The sequence below is a fragment of the Pseudophryne corroboree genome, chromosome 11 (genome assembly GCF_028390025.1).
Source record: "Pseudophryne corroboree isolate aPseCor3 chromosome 11, aPseCor3.hap2, whole genome shotgun sequence".
Lineage (NCBI taxonomy): Eukaryota > Metazoa > Chordata > Amphibia > Anura > Myobatrachidae > Pseudophryne > Pseudophryne corroboree.
Window position 1 is genome coordinate 248,764,504 of NC_086454.1, and position 18,714 is coordinate 248,783,217.

General features: G+C 43.1%; 1 protein-coding gene across 11 annotated transcripts in view; it reads right to left on the reverse strand.

Annotated features, from left to right (window-relative positions):
- ADCY7 (adenylate cyclase 7) overlaps window positions 1–18,714 on the reverse strand; it is a 338,110-nt gene that overhangs the window by 216,030 nt on the left and 103,366 nt on the right. For all 11 annotated transcript variants that reach the window (XM_063945334.1, XM_063945333.1, XM_063945332.1 and 8 more), the window contains exons 3-4: window positions 16,001–16,198; window positions 3,836–3,997 (exon numbers count right to left, since the gene is read on the reverse strand). In XM_063945334.1, the coding sequence (XP_063801404.1) occupies window positions 3,836–3,997; window positions 16,001–16,198 (360 nt within the window). The remainder of the gene's footprint in view (window positions 1–3,835; window positions 3,998–16,000; window positions 16,199–18,714) is intronic.

Here is an 18,714-nt window from a genome sequence, read left to right on the forward strand (position 1 = left end):
ATCTACTATAGCTACTACGGTTCAGCTACTTCCTTGCACGTGGAACTCAACGTTGCTTTCTGCCCTGGGTCCTACCCAGCCTATAACTATTCCTGCCAGTGTCATCCTGCCGATTAACAGAGCTATCAATACCCTCTGTTATTTTTGCTGATAGCAGCTCTATTTAGGGATGGCCATTGGTGTTGCCTCCATCGATGGTGACTCAAACCATTGATGGCAGGCAACTATTCTGTGCATTATCATTGATAGTTATACGGGATAATGGCTGTATGGGACAATACCGATGCCTGCATCCGAGCCCTCAAAATCCTGACAGTTGGTATGCAACTAACTGGGACTATTCCCACTGGTGGGTGTCCACGACACCCATAGAGTGGAAATAGAACCTGTGGCGAGCACAAGCAGCACTGAAAACATTGCGGGGAGGAGGGAAACCATTGAGCAAATAGTTACCATCAATGGTGTATAGCCATCTGGTTATATACCATTGATGGTAAAAGTATTCAGCATCAACCATAGACCATCAATGATTTTGAATCAATCGATGGTCAATGATCATCCCTAGCTCCATTCCCTCTAACCCATTTAACTATAACAGCTGTGCCTAGTGCAGGATAGGAAACTGAACGCTATCAGCATGTTCTATATTTAGCTGATAAAATCAAGTTTCCTGTCCTTCACTGAATTCTTATCAGCTGCTCAATGGAAGAGAACAAACTGATCTGTTATCAGCCAATACAACAGAAGCTAGTACCAACCTAGAAATGACTGCTGAGTACACACTAATCTCCTTGCTCTATAGTGTACACAGGCCACACGGCCCTGTATTGTACAATGGCCACCAGGAAGTGGGCTCTGTATTGTACAAAGGCCACCAGGGGCTGGGCTCTGGACTGTACACTGGCCACCAGGAAGTGGGCTCTGTATTGTACAATGGCCCCCAGGTATTGTACAATGGCCACCAGGGACTGGGCTCTGGACTGTACAATGGCCACCAGGGACTGGGCTCTGGACTGTACAATGGCCACCAGGGACTGGGCTCTGGACTGTACAATGGCCACCAGGGACTGGGCTCTGGACTGTACAATGGCCACCAGGGACTGGGCTCTGGACTGTACAATGGCCACCAGGGACTGGGCTCTGGACTGTACAATGGCCACCAGGGACTGGGCTCTGGACTGTACAATGGCCACCAGGGACTCGGCTCTGGACTGTACAATGGCCACCAGGGACTGGGCTCTGGACTGTACAATGGCCACCAGGGACTGGGCTCTGGACTGTACTATGGCCACCAGGGACTGGGCTCTGGACTGTACAATGGCCACCAGGGACTGGGCTCTTGACTGTACAATGGCCACCAGGGACTGCGCTCTGGACTGTACAATGGCCACCAGGGACTGGGCTCCGGACTGTACAATGGCCACCAGGGACTGGGCTCTGGACTGTACAATGGCCAACAGAAAATGTGCTTTACATTTTTTACTAACCATAGGAAACAGGCAATGAAGAATACACCAAGAGCCGGCCCTAACTAATTTAGTGCACTCCCTTTGTCTGTTGAAGTACTCAGGTAACAAGTCACAGATCACCCACACTGATTTTACTTATCCAATACATTAGTGTGTTTAGGCATCATACGGTACAGTGCACATTATTAAGAGAGAATTCAGCAGAAGTAAACAGTGTAAATCAATACAAAGCAAATCAGCACTGCGAAAGACAAACCATTAGTTACAGTAGCTAGAGATGGCAGACCATGAGCAATAAAAATAAAACTGGATTTAGCAAAAAAGATGACACAACTGGTGAATGCACAACTAGTGATACTCCTGTCTGCTTTTCTACAATGAAACATGTCACAAACTTATTTCAGAACAAGGGAAGTAGGCGTTTACATTATTTAGGTTTTGAGAAGACAACAACTATATCTACAGTGACTGCTTCAGTTTATAACCTAGAAATGTATGGGGCATAAAAAAAATGAGTGTATTATAATAAGACTGTGGGATGTATCAATGTAAAAAAACCACGGTAAATCCTCTGAAATAGGCAGTTTTTGAAAGCTTACCGCAATACATATAGCTCGCTACATGTATTAAAAAAGGTCCGCGGCAGTTATCAGTAATATCTGCTGCATATCTGCGGCACAGCAACCTTTCTGGAGCTTCTGCACAATAGGCAATGCTATCTATACATATTGTTGCCTATAGAAGCCTCTGAACATCTTATCTGCAATAAGCCCTGGAGAGTAACTTGAAGTATCCCGTTGTATCCCCCTGCGGATTACACTTGCGCAGGCAAAGGCAATGCATGCACAATAGGACTTCAAGATCATAGACCCGGAAGTCTTTTATTTGTGAGGACAGCTTCTATCGGAAGAGCTGTCCTGGCAGGTAAGTGTACCTGTATACTGGTGCACACAGATGACGGCATGCAGATGGAAGTGGGTGGGATGTATTTAATTGTCTGATACCTGCTGGAGATTTGCAGGATATAGTCTTCTTACATCTGCTAATGGATAATACATTTAAAATTTACACCTGTTTACTAGTTAAACTGATTTTGAGGCCACTCATTCTCGAAAATAATTCATTTCCATATTAATTAATCTATTATAAACTCTGAACCTGCTTACACCATATTATTACAATAATGAAATATAGAACCCACCATCTCTTCTGTTCCAGTTAAATCTACATCTCTCTTCCCCAAGATTGTGGCGTTTTAGAAGAAAATTGCAGATTTCACAAGTAAAGTGACAGATGCTCCCATCATTAAGAGTCCACTGTTGTTCTTCTTGGGGCTCCCTTTGGAAGCGATTTCTATAGCTGCTGATAATCTGGTGGTCCAGATCGTCAAAGCAGCATTTCACTGGCCCTTACACACTAGACGGGGAAATAAAAGATATCGCTCAGAAGGGCCAATTTGAGCGAGATCTTTTACAGTTTTGTCTAGTGTGTACATTCAATGTCGTTAACAATGCTTGCTCCCGCGAATCGTTAACGACCCCCCCCTCCCTCGTTTGAACATCTACAAACGAGGGAGGTCGTCGTTAACGTCAGCCATGCCGCAGATGCAGCATGAGCGTCGTTCCCCCCGCCACCCCCCGTCGCTCCCTTCCCCACCGATACTGTCAAGTGTGTATGCACTTGCCGATGCCGAAACCCCGCCGCTGCCAACATCGGCGTTGGCGGGGACTCGTTTAGTGTGTATGGGTCTTTAAAATTGGTCATTAGTAAACTCTGTCACCTTGCTACCTTGGAAACAATTTCAGCCTACCTTAACAATAGATCCCTAGAAAATGTATGTTGACATTACCCTGGCCTCCCCCCAACCTTCCTCAAACCAGTGACTGTCCGGCTACCTGATCCGATATGGTCATAATTTCACACCTTCATTGGGTATTATTGTTATCTACAGTATACCCCTGATTTGTTTTTCCATTAGTCCTTACTTTGGCCTCACTCCCCAATCCCCCCTCCCCCTTTTTCCAGGTTTTTTTTTTTACACCCCTGCGTCCAATATTGCTACTGTTATGGTCTCATTATCAGTGCATGTTTCCCATTTTTTTGTTATTTATATATCACCATTGTTTGTCTTGTTATATTTGTAAACAAAACATTTAAAAGAAAACAGAGCAAAAAAAAAAAAAAAAAAAAGCACCCCATGACAGCAGACCATTAGAAAGGACTTCACAGGGGAATATGGTCTCTCAAATCCACCATCACCACGTAATTACAAAAACCATGTATTATAGTTTAGTTTAACAGCCCCTAAACCAGAGAGACCTAAAATGTGTCACCTCTGTATTACTGGCCATACTCCGTGAGATTACCTCGAAGGCGATTGTGTCACGAGTGGTGGAGGACATCATGACGGTGATACTAATGACAACAATGTGGGACATTCCGGAGATTATGCTGATAATCAGGCAGGCTCGCATCCCCAGAGGCAGCATGGTGTACACCGAGAAGGTTATGAACAGGAAAAATGGCACCTGAAAGAAGCAGAAGCACATATGATATGATACGATACGATACATATAGAAACATAAAAATTAGGATTGTAATGAACCTCATGTACAGCTACAATGGCATTACTACTAATTACAAAACTGAGCCACATGTAAAATAGACTGTGCCAATGTTCCGTCACTTTCTCATGGGTAATGCAGCTAGACTGAGCAGTAATACAGTAGAGAAGTGCAGCTCCTTGTTATTCTGCCGTAACTCATATATTGTGGTCTGGTAGAGACTACAAAAAATATTGACATTAGAGAAGAGAGGAAAACAAAATTGAACTAAAAAAATGTTTGTTTCTCTTTAAAGTGTGTGTGTGTGCGCGTTTTTATATATATATATATATATATATATATATATATATATATATATATAAAAAAACACATACACACATATACACACACAGTACATTTTAAGGGGTGGTCTTCAGTATGCCGACTGACGGGATCCCGGCGCATAGTATACCGGCGCCGGAATCCCGACAGCCGGCATACCGACACTTATTCTCCCTCGTGGGGGTCCACGACCCCCCTGGAGGGAGAATGAAATAGCGAGCCCGCAAGGGACTCATTTGCGCTCGCCACACTGTCGGTAAGCCGGCGGTCGGCCTCCCGGCGCCGGTATGCTGGTCGCCGGGAGCCCGACCGCCGGCATACCATACTGAACCCATTTTAAGTTATGAACAGATGCTTGATTCCACTAATTAGCACAGAATATTTCCAATACACAAACAGCAAGTGAATCAGTAAGGGGAAGATTTATTATCATTATTTTTACTAAAATAATGTGAAAAAGGGCGTTTTCATTTTTCACACCCCTTTCACATTTTAGTTTTACTCAAAGATATCAAAGGGGCTTTTAGAGCAATTTTCATGAACACTGCTACAAACCCTTTAATAGTTTATTTTTTTCTCCATACATATAATGGGAAATGCGATCTATCTGACTGTGCCCGGTGATAACTACACAAGTTTCAGGGAAGAACTTTGATATGCTGCTTTCTGCACAGCTTTCTCTTTTTCCCCGACAGAGAAAAAAAACTGTGCGGAGAGCCGGCAATATGATCAGCTCTGTGTGTCTGATGGACACACAAGCGGATCAACTTTAAAAAAAGAAAACAAAAAAAGTTTAAAAAACAAACACAAAAAACACTTACCTGTCCAGGAGCCAGTGATCAGTGCTCCGGTGAGCACTGTCAGAAACTGGGACCTCCTGCTGCTGTGCTGTGACCCCCGGTGCAGTAAAGTCATGCCTGATAATGTTGAAGTGGGCATTTGCAGGGACAGAGCTTTCTCACAAGCTCTGTCCCTGCATGCGATGTACTCAGTCATCGCATTGCAAATTTTGCCGATATAGGGGGTCATTTCGACCCGATCGCTCGTTGCAGTTGTTCGCAGCGCAGCAATTGGGTCGAAACTGCGCATGCGCCAGTGCCGCAGTGCGCCGGTGCATGCTGGACGGCCGAAGGCTGTCGTTCCCTAGCGATCGCCTCTCCCTGATTGACAGGCAGAGGCGGACGCTGTGCGGGATGGGGCGGCACGGCGGCATTTGGCCGACGTTTTGGGGGTGCAGTCCGTCCAACGCAGGCATGGCCGGACCGTGCGGGGGCGGCTGCGTGCGTCCAGGGGCAGCGATGAGCAACTCCCAGTCAGCCGCAGGAGCTGCGGCTGGCCGGGAGTTACTCAACAAGTACAAAAGCATCACCGCTGTGCAATGCTATTGTACTTGTGCGGGGGGGGGGGGGGAGCGGACAGACATGCGGGGCGGGCTAGCCCTGTGCTGGGCGTCCCCCCGCATATCTGGGAACATGATCGTAGCGGTGCTAAATTTAGCACAGCTATGATCAACTCAGAATGACCCCCATTATCACAGCACATCCGCATCTAAGGATGCAGATGGTGATAAATCGGCCCATAGGACATTAAAGATTTCAGGTTCCATGCACTGACATCTCTAAGTCCTTTTTCTCTTCTAAAGTTATTCAAAATGGGAACACATTTTATTTTTTTCTGTCTCCCATACCCATCAAGATCATTAAGTGCATCGTCATTTATCAAAAGCTTAGGGAACATACCACTGTATGTTGTTCAGGGGGGCAGCCAGAACTTTGTGGGTCCCATAGGAACATTTTGAAAGGGCCCTATCCCAATGCTTCTAGAGAGACCTCTCCGCTGCAGTTCATTTTATGCCCCATAATAGTGCCCTAGCTCATTTTCTGAACCATAGTTCATTTTCTGTCTTAGTTAATATTATGCCCAGTAGTAGTGCCCTAGTTTATTTTATGAACCATAGAAGTGACCTAATTCGCATTACGTCATATTGTTGGGCTGCCAGAACTAACGTTTCTATAATGGGTGCAGTGTGTGTGGTGCACACGGGCCACTGAGTATAGAGGGGGCCCCCACCGCACACGCTGCACCCATTTTCTAAATACTCACCCCTCCGTAGTCCCACGCCGATGTCCACGGCGGTGTTAAAACTCTGTGAAAATGGCCCAGAGTTCTGCACATGCACAGTAGAGATCTTAGGGAAAATGCCCGTTGCGCCATTTTCCCGGAGATCTGCACATGCGCAGCTCAGTCTCACCACTGCCGGCAGAGAGGAGGGTGCCTGAACGGAGGAGGCTGCACCCGGGCCTCCTCTCTTAAAGCGTCCTTGCCAGTATACATTATGCAACACAGTACCCACAATTCACATTATGACAGTGTGCCCAGTTCATATTATGCCACATACTAATGCCTCTCAATTCATTACGATGAGCAGGTCCATGGGCATATTTACATATATTGCAAGCCCCAAGGCAAAAGTTTGTAAGGGCCCCTATGTACCCCCACAATGGTGAAAAATGTATAGAACACATATTACTTGGGCAGGGATGGTGGACTCCTCTCAGTTCTGGGCCCAATAGCAATGCACTACTTCCACTAATGGTAGCAAGCCCTTGATGTTGGTATACAGATTTAAGCTTTATTTTTGAACTCTGTAACACAGGCTTGGATATGCTTTCCAATAGTGGAGTTACTGGCTCTTTAAACCAGTCAGTTGTATTTAATACCCCAGACTAACAGTTAACAGACTCTGAAATAAACTGGACAGCTTCCAAACAAATGACACTGTAGAGGTGCAATAATACCCATTCATTTCCCGGACAATTACCCAGGATTCCATGGGACAGGGAAAGATGCCAACTACTTGTTATTCCGATACCCACTTAATATATTATTGAGTCTGTGGGGAGCAAAACATTTTGGCAAGTGATACAGGCCAGCGTGGAGTCTGTCTGAAACTAAACAATGGTCGGAGCTGGCCAGCCAACAATCCATTTATAAAGAACCAAACTGTAGGACTGTTTTCCCCGCACCCAACTGCTTTTTTTATGAGAAGAAAAGTAACTAAAAATATATTGTTCCACACTCTGCGGGGGTTATGCACAATCATTTACAGCTCTATTGTACCAAGTGTGAGACCCAGCAGTCTATCTACCTGTACACTGCTATAAACTCAGCAATGCAAAATAGTTACGTAAAATAGTAAAAATGATATAGCTAAAAATCAGGGACGTGCGGTGAGCTAAATGGTTCAGGAGGCACTGGCTAGCACCAGAGACAGATTTACATGCAATATATGAGCCAAAGCGTACATCTGGGCATTATACACAGGTGCAGCAGTATAAACTCCTGGAAATTTGGTGAGTTTTGAACAGAGATGTGCAGAAAAGATAGGCAGTGCCTCACCTGCCATAGAATTTTTACTCCAGAGTTTTAGCTATAAGACGTATTAGAATAATGCAAAAAAGATATTTCAAACAAATTCTTTGTATTTTTTACATACTTTATACAGTCAAAACTCTGGCACAAACGTTAGTATGACAGGAAAGGCTCTGCCTCACCTTACCGCACCTCACTGAGCTAAATATTACATGCCGTATCATTAAAAATTATTTTCCTACACCTCGGTTATTGTTTTGCAATGTTTATAGTCTTGTTCTTGGATTAGTATATGTATACTACAATTCATAGTACAATTTATGGAAGAAAAGCTTGACCACATTTGCCAAGCCATTTAAACAATGACAATGGTTTGATCAGGTTTTTCAGTAACTTATTTTCTAACTACAAAAAAATAAACAAATAAAAGGTCAAATTATTTCTGAATTTGTTTATTTTTTTAAATATGAGAATGCATTTGGAGAAAAGATTATAACATGACTAATAAAGTAAATGTTCATGCAATTCCACTTTCACACTAGAAAGTGCACCATCCTGGGTTTTGCTTAGTGTGAAAGCAAACATCCCAGGACTAATTCCTGGGTCCCCGACCCTGCCAAATCCCGGTTGTACACCTGAAAGTGGCATTAGTGGGTGTGTGTGAGAAGTTGTGAGTCTGTGCAGTCTTGGACTGGGGCATGAAGGAGGAATGCAATGGTACTACCCACTGAAGGAAAGTGGCACAAAGCTAAAGAAGTGTGGCCAGCTGATTGAAAGGGTGTGGCAGTGAGTGTTGCAATGCCCACCATATTATACAAAGAACGTTGCAGTGACCACCATATAATAAAGGGAGCATCACAATGCCTGCCATATAATACAGAGTGCAATGCAGTGACCGCCATATAATACATATACAACGCGTGACCACCAAATAATACATACAACATACTGACAGCAATATAAATACAGAGAGCAATGCAGAGACTGCTTTCAGGGCTAGATTAAAGTTTATGGGGGCCCTAGGGCAACTAACTTGTGGTTGTCCCCATCAATAAAATTATCAATAGAACATGCCAATGATGTTACTAAAACGTATAATGTGTAAATACTCCAAGCATCACAAATATATTAAAAACACACATTATTGCCTCCAGTTCATAGTAAGATACATTGAAACCACAGTGCCCAAACATACTGAAGGTGATGTAGCTATATGTGGGTGCCCCTGGGTGACTGCCCTGTTAATCCGGCTCTGATGCACACACGTGCATGTCCATACTCTTCTTTGTATGACCCTTTGCGGTCCTTAGCAATAGGCAGAAAGCCATCTGTCCCTCCATCCATCACTTTACACCACAATGACATCTATAATAATGTACACAGCTCCAAGCAGTAGAGAGAAAAGGATCACAGACTTTTATGTTTACTCACCACAGCCTTAAATAGAGGATCAAATTCAAGAAGCCAAGTGCCCCCACAAAACTTACGACTACTACTCAAATTCTAAGGGTCACATAAGATATATCCACCCCAACTGGACATTCAAACTTGTCTCCCAGTGACCACATAAAGCTGGGGTGTAATAACTTGAATACCGTGGGTTGTGAGGTCTTCAGGACTACCAACCAACCAGTCCAGAGTACCGTAATTCCAAACAAACCATGAGCTAGCCCATGCTTTTCCATGGATCACCAATAAGCCACCTAGCTGTACCCACCACAAAGAGACCATTTCACACCTCAAATTGTCATCAGCTTGGCATAATAAAAAGGTCTCTCTCTGTACTAATTGTACAGGTTGAGTATCCCTTATCCAAAATCCCACATTTTTGGGTCCCCTACTGAGGTAATGACACACATATATGTATAATATTTTTTAGATATATATATATATACATACACACACACACACATATAATATATAATATTTATGTTATCTCAGTGGGGGACCCAAAAATGTGGGATTTTGGATAAGGGATACTCAACCTGTATATGTAAATTATAGATATCTAGAGCATTATCTAAAAGGGCACCATACTCTGTATACAGTATATGACCATTGGGGGAGTATTAAAACTCCAAATCACCTGTTTCAGGTGTAAATCTGTCTTTATTAATTTGAAAATCCATTGTCTTATCATTTTCACACCTCACAGAGTATAATTACACAGACGCTGGGAGATACTGGTCTTTGACTGATACATTTATTAACCACTTGCCTGGCATAGTCGCATCAGATACGACCATGCCTGCAAGTGCTTTATCCGACCTGGTCGCACAGGACGTGACCAGTCAGATAAACTGTTAGCAGCGGCAGGGAAGGGAAACTTTCAGCACCCAACTCCCAGTGTTGCTGTGCTGCCGATCATTGATGACCAGTCAGCACAGCAGGATTCCCCACCCCCAGCAGCTGCAGACAATAGCAGCCACTGGTAAGTGTAAATCATCAACCCCATGCCACCACCAGAACCCCCCTGTGTACTTGGCAGCTGTCCAGGCTCTAAAAACTAAAGTTGCAATGTTCCCTCTGATGTTTTAACAAAAAAATAATAATAATGAAAAAAATTCTACTAAAATAATTTAGGATCCATCCAGAAAGTATTCACAGCACTTCACTTTTTCCATATTTTGTTATTTTACAGCTTTATTACAAACTGGAATAAATTAAATTTTCCCCTCAAAATTGTACACACAATACCCCATAATGACAATGTGAAAAAAGCTTTTTTGAGATTTTTACAAATTTATTAAAAATAAAAAACTAAGAAAATCATATGTACATAAGTATTCAGAGCCTCAAAATTGAGCTCAGGTGCATCCTGTTTCCACTGATCATCCTTGAGATGTTCCTACAGCTTAATTGGAGTCCACCTCTGGTAAATTCAGTTGATTGGACAAGGGTCCTTATTCCGAGTTGATCGCAGCAGCAAATTTGTTAGCAGTTGGCCAAAACCATGTGCACTGCAGATATAACATGTGAAGAGAGAGATAGATTTGGGTGTGGTGTGTTCAAACTGAAATCTAAATTGCAGTGTAAAAATAAAGCAGCCAGTATTTACCCTGCACAGAAACAAAATAAACCACCCAAATCTAACTCTCTCTGCACATGTTATATCTGCCACACCTGCAGTGCACATAGTTTTGCCCAACTGCTGTGATCAACTCTAAATTACCCCCATGATTTGGAAAGGCACGCACCTGTCTATATAAGGTCCCGCACTTGACAGTGCATGTCTGAGCACAAACCAAGCATGAAGTCAAAGGAATTGTCTGTAGACCACTAAGACAGGATTGTCTCGAGGCACAAATCTGGGGAAGGGTACAGAAAAAAAAAAATATCTGCTGCTTTAAAGGCCCCAATGAGCACAGCGGCCTCCATCATTCGTAAATGGAAAAAGTTCAGAACCACCAGGACTCTTTAGAGCTGGCCGGCCGTCTAAACTGAGTAATCATGGGAGAAGAGCCCTAGTCAGGGAGGTGACCAAGAACCCAATGGTCACTCTATCAGAGCTACAACATTCCTCTGTGGAGAGAGGACAACCATCTCTGCAGCAATCCACCAATCAGGCCTGTACGGTAGAGTGGCCAGACGGAAGCCACTCCTTAGTAAAAAGCACATGGCAGCCCACCTGGAGTTTGCCAAAATGCACCTGAAGGACTCTCAGACCATAAGAAACAAAATTCTCTGGTCTGATGAGACAAAGATTGAACTCTTTGGCGTCAATGCCAGGCGTCATGTTTGGAGGAAACCAGGCACCGCTCATCACCAGGCCAATAGCATCCCTACAGGGAAGCATGGTGGTGGCAGTATCATGCTGTGGGGATGTTTTTAAGCAGCCAAAACTGGGAGACTAGTCAGGATAGAGGGAAAGATAAATGCAGAGACATCCTGGATGAAAACCTGCTCCTGAGCGCTTTTGACCTCAGACTGAGGCAACGGTTCATCTTTCAGCAGGACAACGACCCTAAGCACACAGACAAGATATCAAAGGAGTGGTTCAGGACATCTCTGTGAATGTCCTTGAGTGGCCTAAAGCCTAGACTTGAATCCGATTAAACATCTCTGGAGAGCTCTGAAAATGGCTGTGCACAGACACTTCCCATCCAACCTGATGGAGCTTGAGAGATGCTGCAAAGAGGAATAGGCGAAGCTGCCCAAAGATAGGTGTGCCAAGCTTGTGGCATCATATTGAAAAAGACTTGAAGCTGTAATTGCTGCCAAAGTTTTGAGCAAAGGCTGTGAATATGTATGTACATGTGATTTCTTAGTTTTTTTATTTTTAATAAATTAGCAAAAATCGGAAAAAAATAAAACTTTTCACGTTGTCATTATAGAGTATTGCGTGTAGAATTTTGAGTGAAAAAATTAATTTATTCCATTCTGGAATAAAGCTGTAACATAAAAAAAAAGTGGAAAAAGTGAAGTGCTGTGAATACATTCTGGATGCACTGTATTATTATACATTATTATGCAGTTTCAATGCTAACAACATTCCATCTTTGTATTACAGTATTTGCCACCCAAAGGGAAGCAAGCATTTGTTATTTGGGCAGTACGGATGGTGTAATGGTTAGCATTACTGCCTCACAGCACTGAGGTCATGGGTATGATTCCCACCATGGCCCTAACTGTGTGGAGTTTGTATATTCTCCCCATACTTGCGTGGGTTTCCTCTGGTTTCCTCCCACAATCCAAAATATATACTGGTAGGTTAATTGTCTTCCAACTAAAATTAACCTGAGTGTGAACGTTTCTGTGTGTACATGTGATAGGGAATATAGATTGTAAGCTCCACTGGGGCAGGGACTGATGTGAATGGCCAAATATTCTCTGTAAAGCGCTACGGAATATGTGTGCGCTGTATAAATAACTGGTAATAATAATTTTACTGTTTTTCTTTTTCTAAAATATCAGAATACATCCTATAGTATAAGACCAGCATTTATATACTGCTATTATTACAGGCAGACGCTGTATATAATTTACAGGTGGCTGCGAGACTTTCATCTTCCTATTATTACCCACATAAATTTTGTAATTAAAACGAATGTATTTTTATTTCCAACACACTAGTTCCTTTGTACACATGGGTGCAGCTGCTTAATCTTTGTACTGTAGTAGGACTCCCGAGCAAGACCTCTCCCTCCTTAGTGACAGCATCTCTGATTTCACATAGAGCATCAGGGAGACACTCTCACAAACAACTCTTCCAATAGAATTCAAAATTCTCTTACTAACAGGATGTACACAGAGCTTAGCTTTGGCTGAGGTTTTATGAATTAGTTGGTATATCCACTGGAATGCTAAGTTATCATTCTCAGTGATGTTACTTGAAGGAATTAAATAAACAAAGGCTTGATTGGAAAGGACTGGAGCAAGACGAAAATAAAACAAGACAACCCCACTCTGGAGAAGTAACAGGTTGGCAGCACCGGGAAGTGCAGCACTGTCCAGAGCAACCTAAAGGTGGGTACACACTAGTAGATAGACCTGCAGATATATCTATGGATGGATCGGGCAGTGTGCTGTGCATACACACTGCCCGATCCATCGGGGACGGACGTCATGAACTGGGCGGGCGTGTACACACGCCCGCCCAGTTCAGCTGTCAATCACCGCCGGCCGCCGCAGCATGTGTACGGCCGACCGCCCCATACACACACAGCAACGCACCAATATATCGGTAGATATATTGGCTGTCGGCTGTGCTGCGTGGCCGACGCGATATGTCTGTGAACGACGGAGTTCACAGACGTATCGGCCGTACACAGTGGCCGATGGTCCTGCGATATATCGGCCGTTCAAGAGAATGGCCAATATATCGACCAGTGTGTACGGGCCTTAAGGCTCCAGGCAGCACAGAAGCAGCGATACTGGCTACAGGGTTCAATTCCAGGCACCTTGCGAGCCAGACGCAGTTACGGCCCAACTCTGCTCTGCCATACAAATTATCCTCATTCTACAAATGTTGTCACAGGTACAAAAAGGAAACAAATCTCAGTTCACAATAGCCCAATGACCAAAGAAAAAAAAATGGCATTCAATCAAACCAAGTAATTTTCAGTTCCATAAATCTATGCCCCTACTGAAATGTTCCAATAGGTCATTAGAAATCCCTGCATCCGTGAAGCTTGCTTCCATAGAATCACTCCAAAATAAAAAATGGGGATACATCTTCACATGTGGAAGGAGGCCACTACAGGCACCTTTTGCCATAGAGAAAGACTTTGCAACAGAAACTAGATCTTTAAAATTTCCAAGAAGGAAGTTAAAGTTCCAATAAGGGACCTTAGACTTTCTTACTTAGTCTTAGTTTCTTTATGTAACGCGGTCTCTAGCCAGTCCATTTGGAAGGCATAAAATAATTTGATCCTAATCCAGTGGTTCCCAATCTGTGTGCCTAGGCACCCTGGGGTGCCTCAGGGACACTAGCAGGGGTGCCTTGGATTGTTGGTCCAGGACCAATTCAAACTATTTTTGGTCAAAATATTAGCCAAACCAATGCTTGTGGCTGCCAATTATAAAATTGGAGGACAAACAGAAGCAAATATTGTCCCACAACACACTAAAGAAACTAAGGATGACACATAAATATAATTTACTTATTATTTTCTAAAATTCTCAATAAGAAATATTTGGCCTAGGGGTGCCGTGAAATAATTCTGATACTCTAGGGTGCCATGATTAAAAAAGTTTGGGAACCACTATCCTAATCAAAGAGACAGACGCAGGTTGTGAACTAGTCCACATTTGTAAAATACAATTCCGAGCTACCGCAAAAATAATCAGTGATAACTTTTTGCTTTCACCTCAAGCAGAAACCGTGCTTTGCAAAATGCCAAGGGTCACCCATTTGGCTGATAAGGAAGGTAGCTCACAAGATAGGTAGAGGCAAATCTGTTGACAGAGGACCAAAATAGTCATACGAGAGGGTACTCCCACATCCTCTGTGGGAAGTTTTGACCTTTTTTAAATTGCTAAACAGAAAAATACTCATTAAACAGACATTCATTTCCAGTGCTCTGTCTTGAAGTTATACGAAAAACCCATTATTCATATTGCAATCATTGGCAAGATAACTATGTACAGACTGTCTATAAATCTATACCACACATCATGGTGATATCAGCAAGTGAGTCCCAATTTTGTTCTCCATCCTGAAGAGTGCTGTACTGTAGTTGGTATCCGGCTGATAGACCGTGTCTAGTTAGACACCATATGTTAAACAGACATTAGGTCGACAGGGTCAAAAAAAGGTCGACAGGGTCAAAAGGCATAAAAAGGCATACCCTCGCGGGGCTTGTTTCGCTCACCGCGCTTCGGGCTCGGTGGCTCGACATGAAAAAGGTAGACCGTACAAAAGGTCGACAGGGTCAAAAGGTCGACATGAAAATGGTCAACATAAAAAAAGATAGACAAATGGTCGGCATAGAGTTGGTTATAAACCTTGTGGCGAGCGCAGCGAACCACCGAGCCCGAAGCGTGGTGAGCGAAGCGAGCCCCGTGAGGGTATGCCTTTCTACAATTGGGGGTCCCAGATGACAAAACTATCCACACAAACCACAAAAATGCAAAAAACATGGTGTCTACCTTTTTCACGCCGACCATTTTAATGTCGACCTTTTGACCCTGTCGGTCTAATGTCTGTCTAACATATGGTGTCTATCTATTGACTGTCTAACTAGACACTATCTATCTTTTATACCACACCCGTAGTTGGTATCAGGTTGATAGAAAAGTTTTAAATTCCAGACATTTTACTGTCATATATTCATTATTTTCTATTTAGTCATGAGTATGTGCAAACTAGAAGCACAGCTATGGGTACAAATATTGCAATCAGTAAATTCAAATATATTTATATGTTGATTGTAAACACAGTTTATTTATAACAGAAGAATATTACAGAATATTATTAAATATTTTGCATATGTTATATTGCGCTTCATATGAGCAGGAACATAGGTATAGGAACAACAATTTGTGAGCAATCTAAATTAAATTATAGGAATTTAACTTTCACTTACAAAATGAACTAACAAAAATGTATTCTTTGACCTGGTTTTAGAAAGTGAACAATTACTGTGTGTGTAAATATTTTAAAACAGTAAACACAAATAGCTTTTTTACTTTTACCATCTAACAAGTGGAAGAATAATATACCATACTCACAATCTATTACAGTAAGGCTTACAGTAGTTGCAGTACAGGGAGCTGTACTTCCATCAAATTATTACAGTAGATCTGAATACATTAAATGTGAAATAAAATTACCTGGTCCCATGTTTGGACATTAATTGGATCATAAATTAAGACAAATCCGATGGTCAGGAGGCAGGCGTAGATCACCAGGGAAAATATACGAAGCCACTTCCGTACAAATGATTCTGTGTATACCAAAACATAGAGCGCACAGAAAATCACTAGGGCCAAAAACACTGTGATTATAAAGGCAAGATGCTGAGACAGCTCCTGTAAAACAAAAAAAAATAAAAAAATGGGTTCAGAATAATGGTTTCAGGATAAACAAACTTGCTCGTACTTTGTGTTGGAATGTTAAAGGTGGATTACCACAATGGTTTCTTCAGTTTATTACTTATCAGTTGGAATCAGTTAAATGTTTATACAATAGGGGGATGGACATTTTTAAGCACCCAGTACCTATAGATATGTCCTCATTCACCTAACATTTTTGCGCCATATGGCATGACTTAAACGCTCTGTTACAGGTAGCAAATACTAGATCTTAATTTAGGGTCTCTGTGCCTAAATCAGTAAGGATTGCAGGAGCGATCCTCACTGCATTTTCCCAATGGTCAGCAAATGCGCACGTGCAGGACCATTCTGCACATGTGCAGAACGGGTCCTGCGATCGCACCACAGGGATGCAAATGCCTCTGTCTGATTGACAGGCATAGGCGTTCACAGAGAGGGACGGGTTGGGGGCTGATAGCGTTGCCAGAAATGGGAGCATGACACCCCTATTTTCTGGGAGTAGCGATGCCAAGGACTGCGTTGCGGATGCAGTTTCCTTGACGGCAAGCCTGAGTAAGCTCGGGCTTACTCAGCCTGCCGTAACAGATATGATGCGATCGCAAATGCAGGAAGGAGGTGGTATGCACCCCCTCCTGCATCTGCAATGCAATCTTTACTGAATTAGGCCCACTGTCCCATCATAGCTGCAGCGCTTAGGTTTATTATTTTTGTTGCAATGGAGTTAGTAAAAAGTCGCAGATAAAGTAAAACACTACATGGTGGGATGCCTGGTGCAGCTTACTCGTATCGGTCCTCGCTTTGTGGCAATAGCAGCAACAGTGTCCAGGGTACTCGTGCACTGTACTTTTGATACCACTAATGCATGGCACGGCTTTGTCGCATAATCTGCGGAGTGATTTCAGAATAGGTTCATGTAGACGTGTACTTGCTGATGGACACAATAGCCTACTTTCTACTGATACTATGTTTATAGTCTTCAAAAGTCCTAGAAGTGCGGAGACCGAACTCCCACTCCAAAGGTCACAGGTCATTCTATGAGAAGCCGCATGTACAACTGAGCATGACACTTTGTGCATTATAATTGGCCTTGGTGTTCATGCTACCCAGCTGGTCATCTATACTGCAAACTGGGCAGGATATCAGTGAGCTCTGAAAGGAAATCTTCCAAGTCATACAAAAGTTGAATAGAATAAATGTAGGCATTATGTCTACATTATGGTCTGAATGTCGACAGTGAACACATCACCATAGACATACCACCAACATCGTGAATGCTGACAGTACAGACTGACTGTTGGGTTAGGCTGCGGTTAGGGCTCTAGCACTAGAAAATGCCATGTTAACATGTACAATGTGCTGACCTCTGTGGCTGTTAATGTTGGATGAACAGAGGGAACACTAATATGCTGGTGTAAGAAACACTGTATTAGTGTCCTTTTATTTGCCAAGCCTCAGCATATGAGAAGTGCTATACAGTACCAGAATAAAAGGAACCAGAATTGAAAGCTTACAGGAACATAACTTAAACCAATGTGAGAAGTTCCTCAAGCTACAGCTAACAATCTGAAAGGTAAACAAGAAGTGCAAAAGGCAACATATTAGACCATAAATTGCCCTTCTATTGTGTAACACACAAATGCTTACTACATGCAGTAGGAAAAACACAGAAACAAGGAACATTCAGAGTCATACAGGGCCCAATTGTCTGGTCGTGAGGCGCTGCCTAAATTCAGCAAGACCGCATAAACCACTTTCAGCTGCGACAGGGATAGGTAAACTGTGGCACTCCAGCTGCTGTGGAACTACACATCCCAGCATGCTATGTCAGTTTTAGCATGCCCTAACAGCACAACTGTAGCAGGGAATGCTGGGATGTGTAGTTCCTCAGCATTTGGAGTGCCACAGGCTGTCTACTCCTAATCTATGTAATCCCGTAGAATCTCTGCCCATGTGCTACTGAACCCTTGTGGTGTTCTATAGATGATGATAATAATAACAACCTCTCAACTGTTCTTGAATACAGCGGGACAGTCCTGCTAATTGGACACTGTCCTGCTGGGCACTCCCCCAAAATGACGAAAAACAGGGGGGGGGGGGGGGGTCGAGGCGCTAGGCCCCCGTCCCTTCGTCTAAGAAGAGGCCTTGCCCTCTTTTCAGCTGGCAGGTCCCGAATCAAAAGTTAGGAGGAGGAGGAGGAGGAGGAGGAGGAGGAGGAGGAGGAGGAATAATAATAATAATAATAATATCATCATCATCAACACACGTTTTCCCATATCAGTTAGTAAGGGTTTAATGCATTGATTCTACTATAACTGCAGTTTATTGTATAGTAGACGGTGATAAAGTACCAGACAAACAGCCATGTTACAGGCTGTATTTGAAAAATGACAGTTGGGAGCTGGTTGGTTGGTACTTTAGCTCCGTCCACCCTATCGCTCTCCAAGGCTTATAGTACATACAGTAGACCCCTAAAGGTACTAAAAACGGTTCAT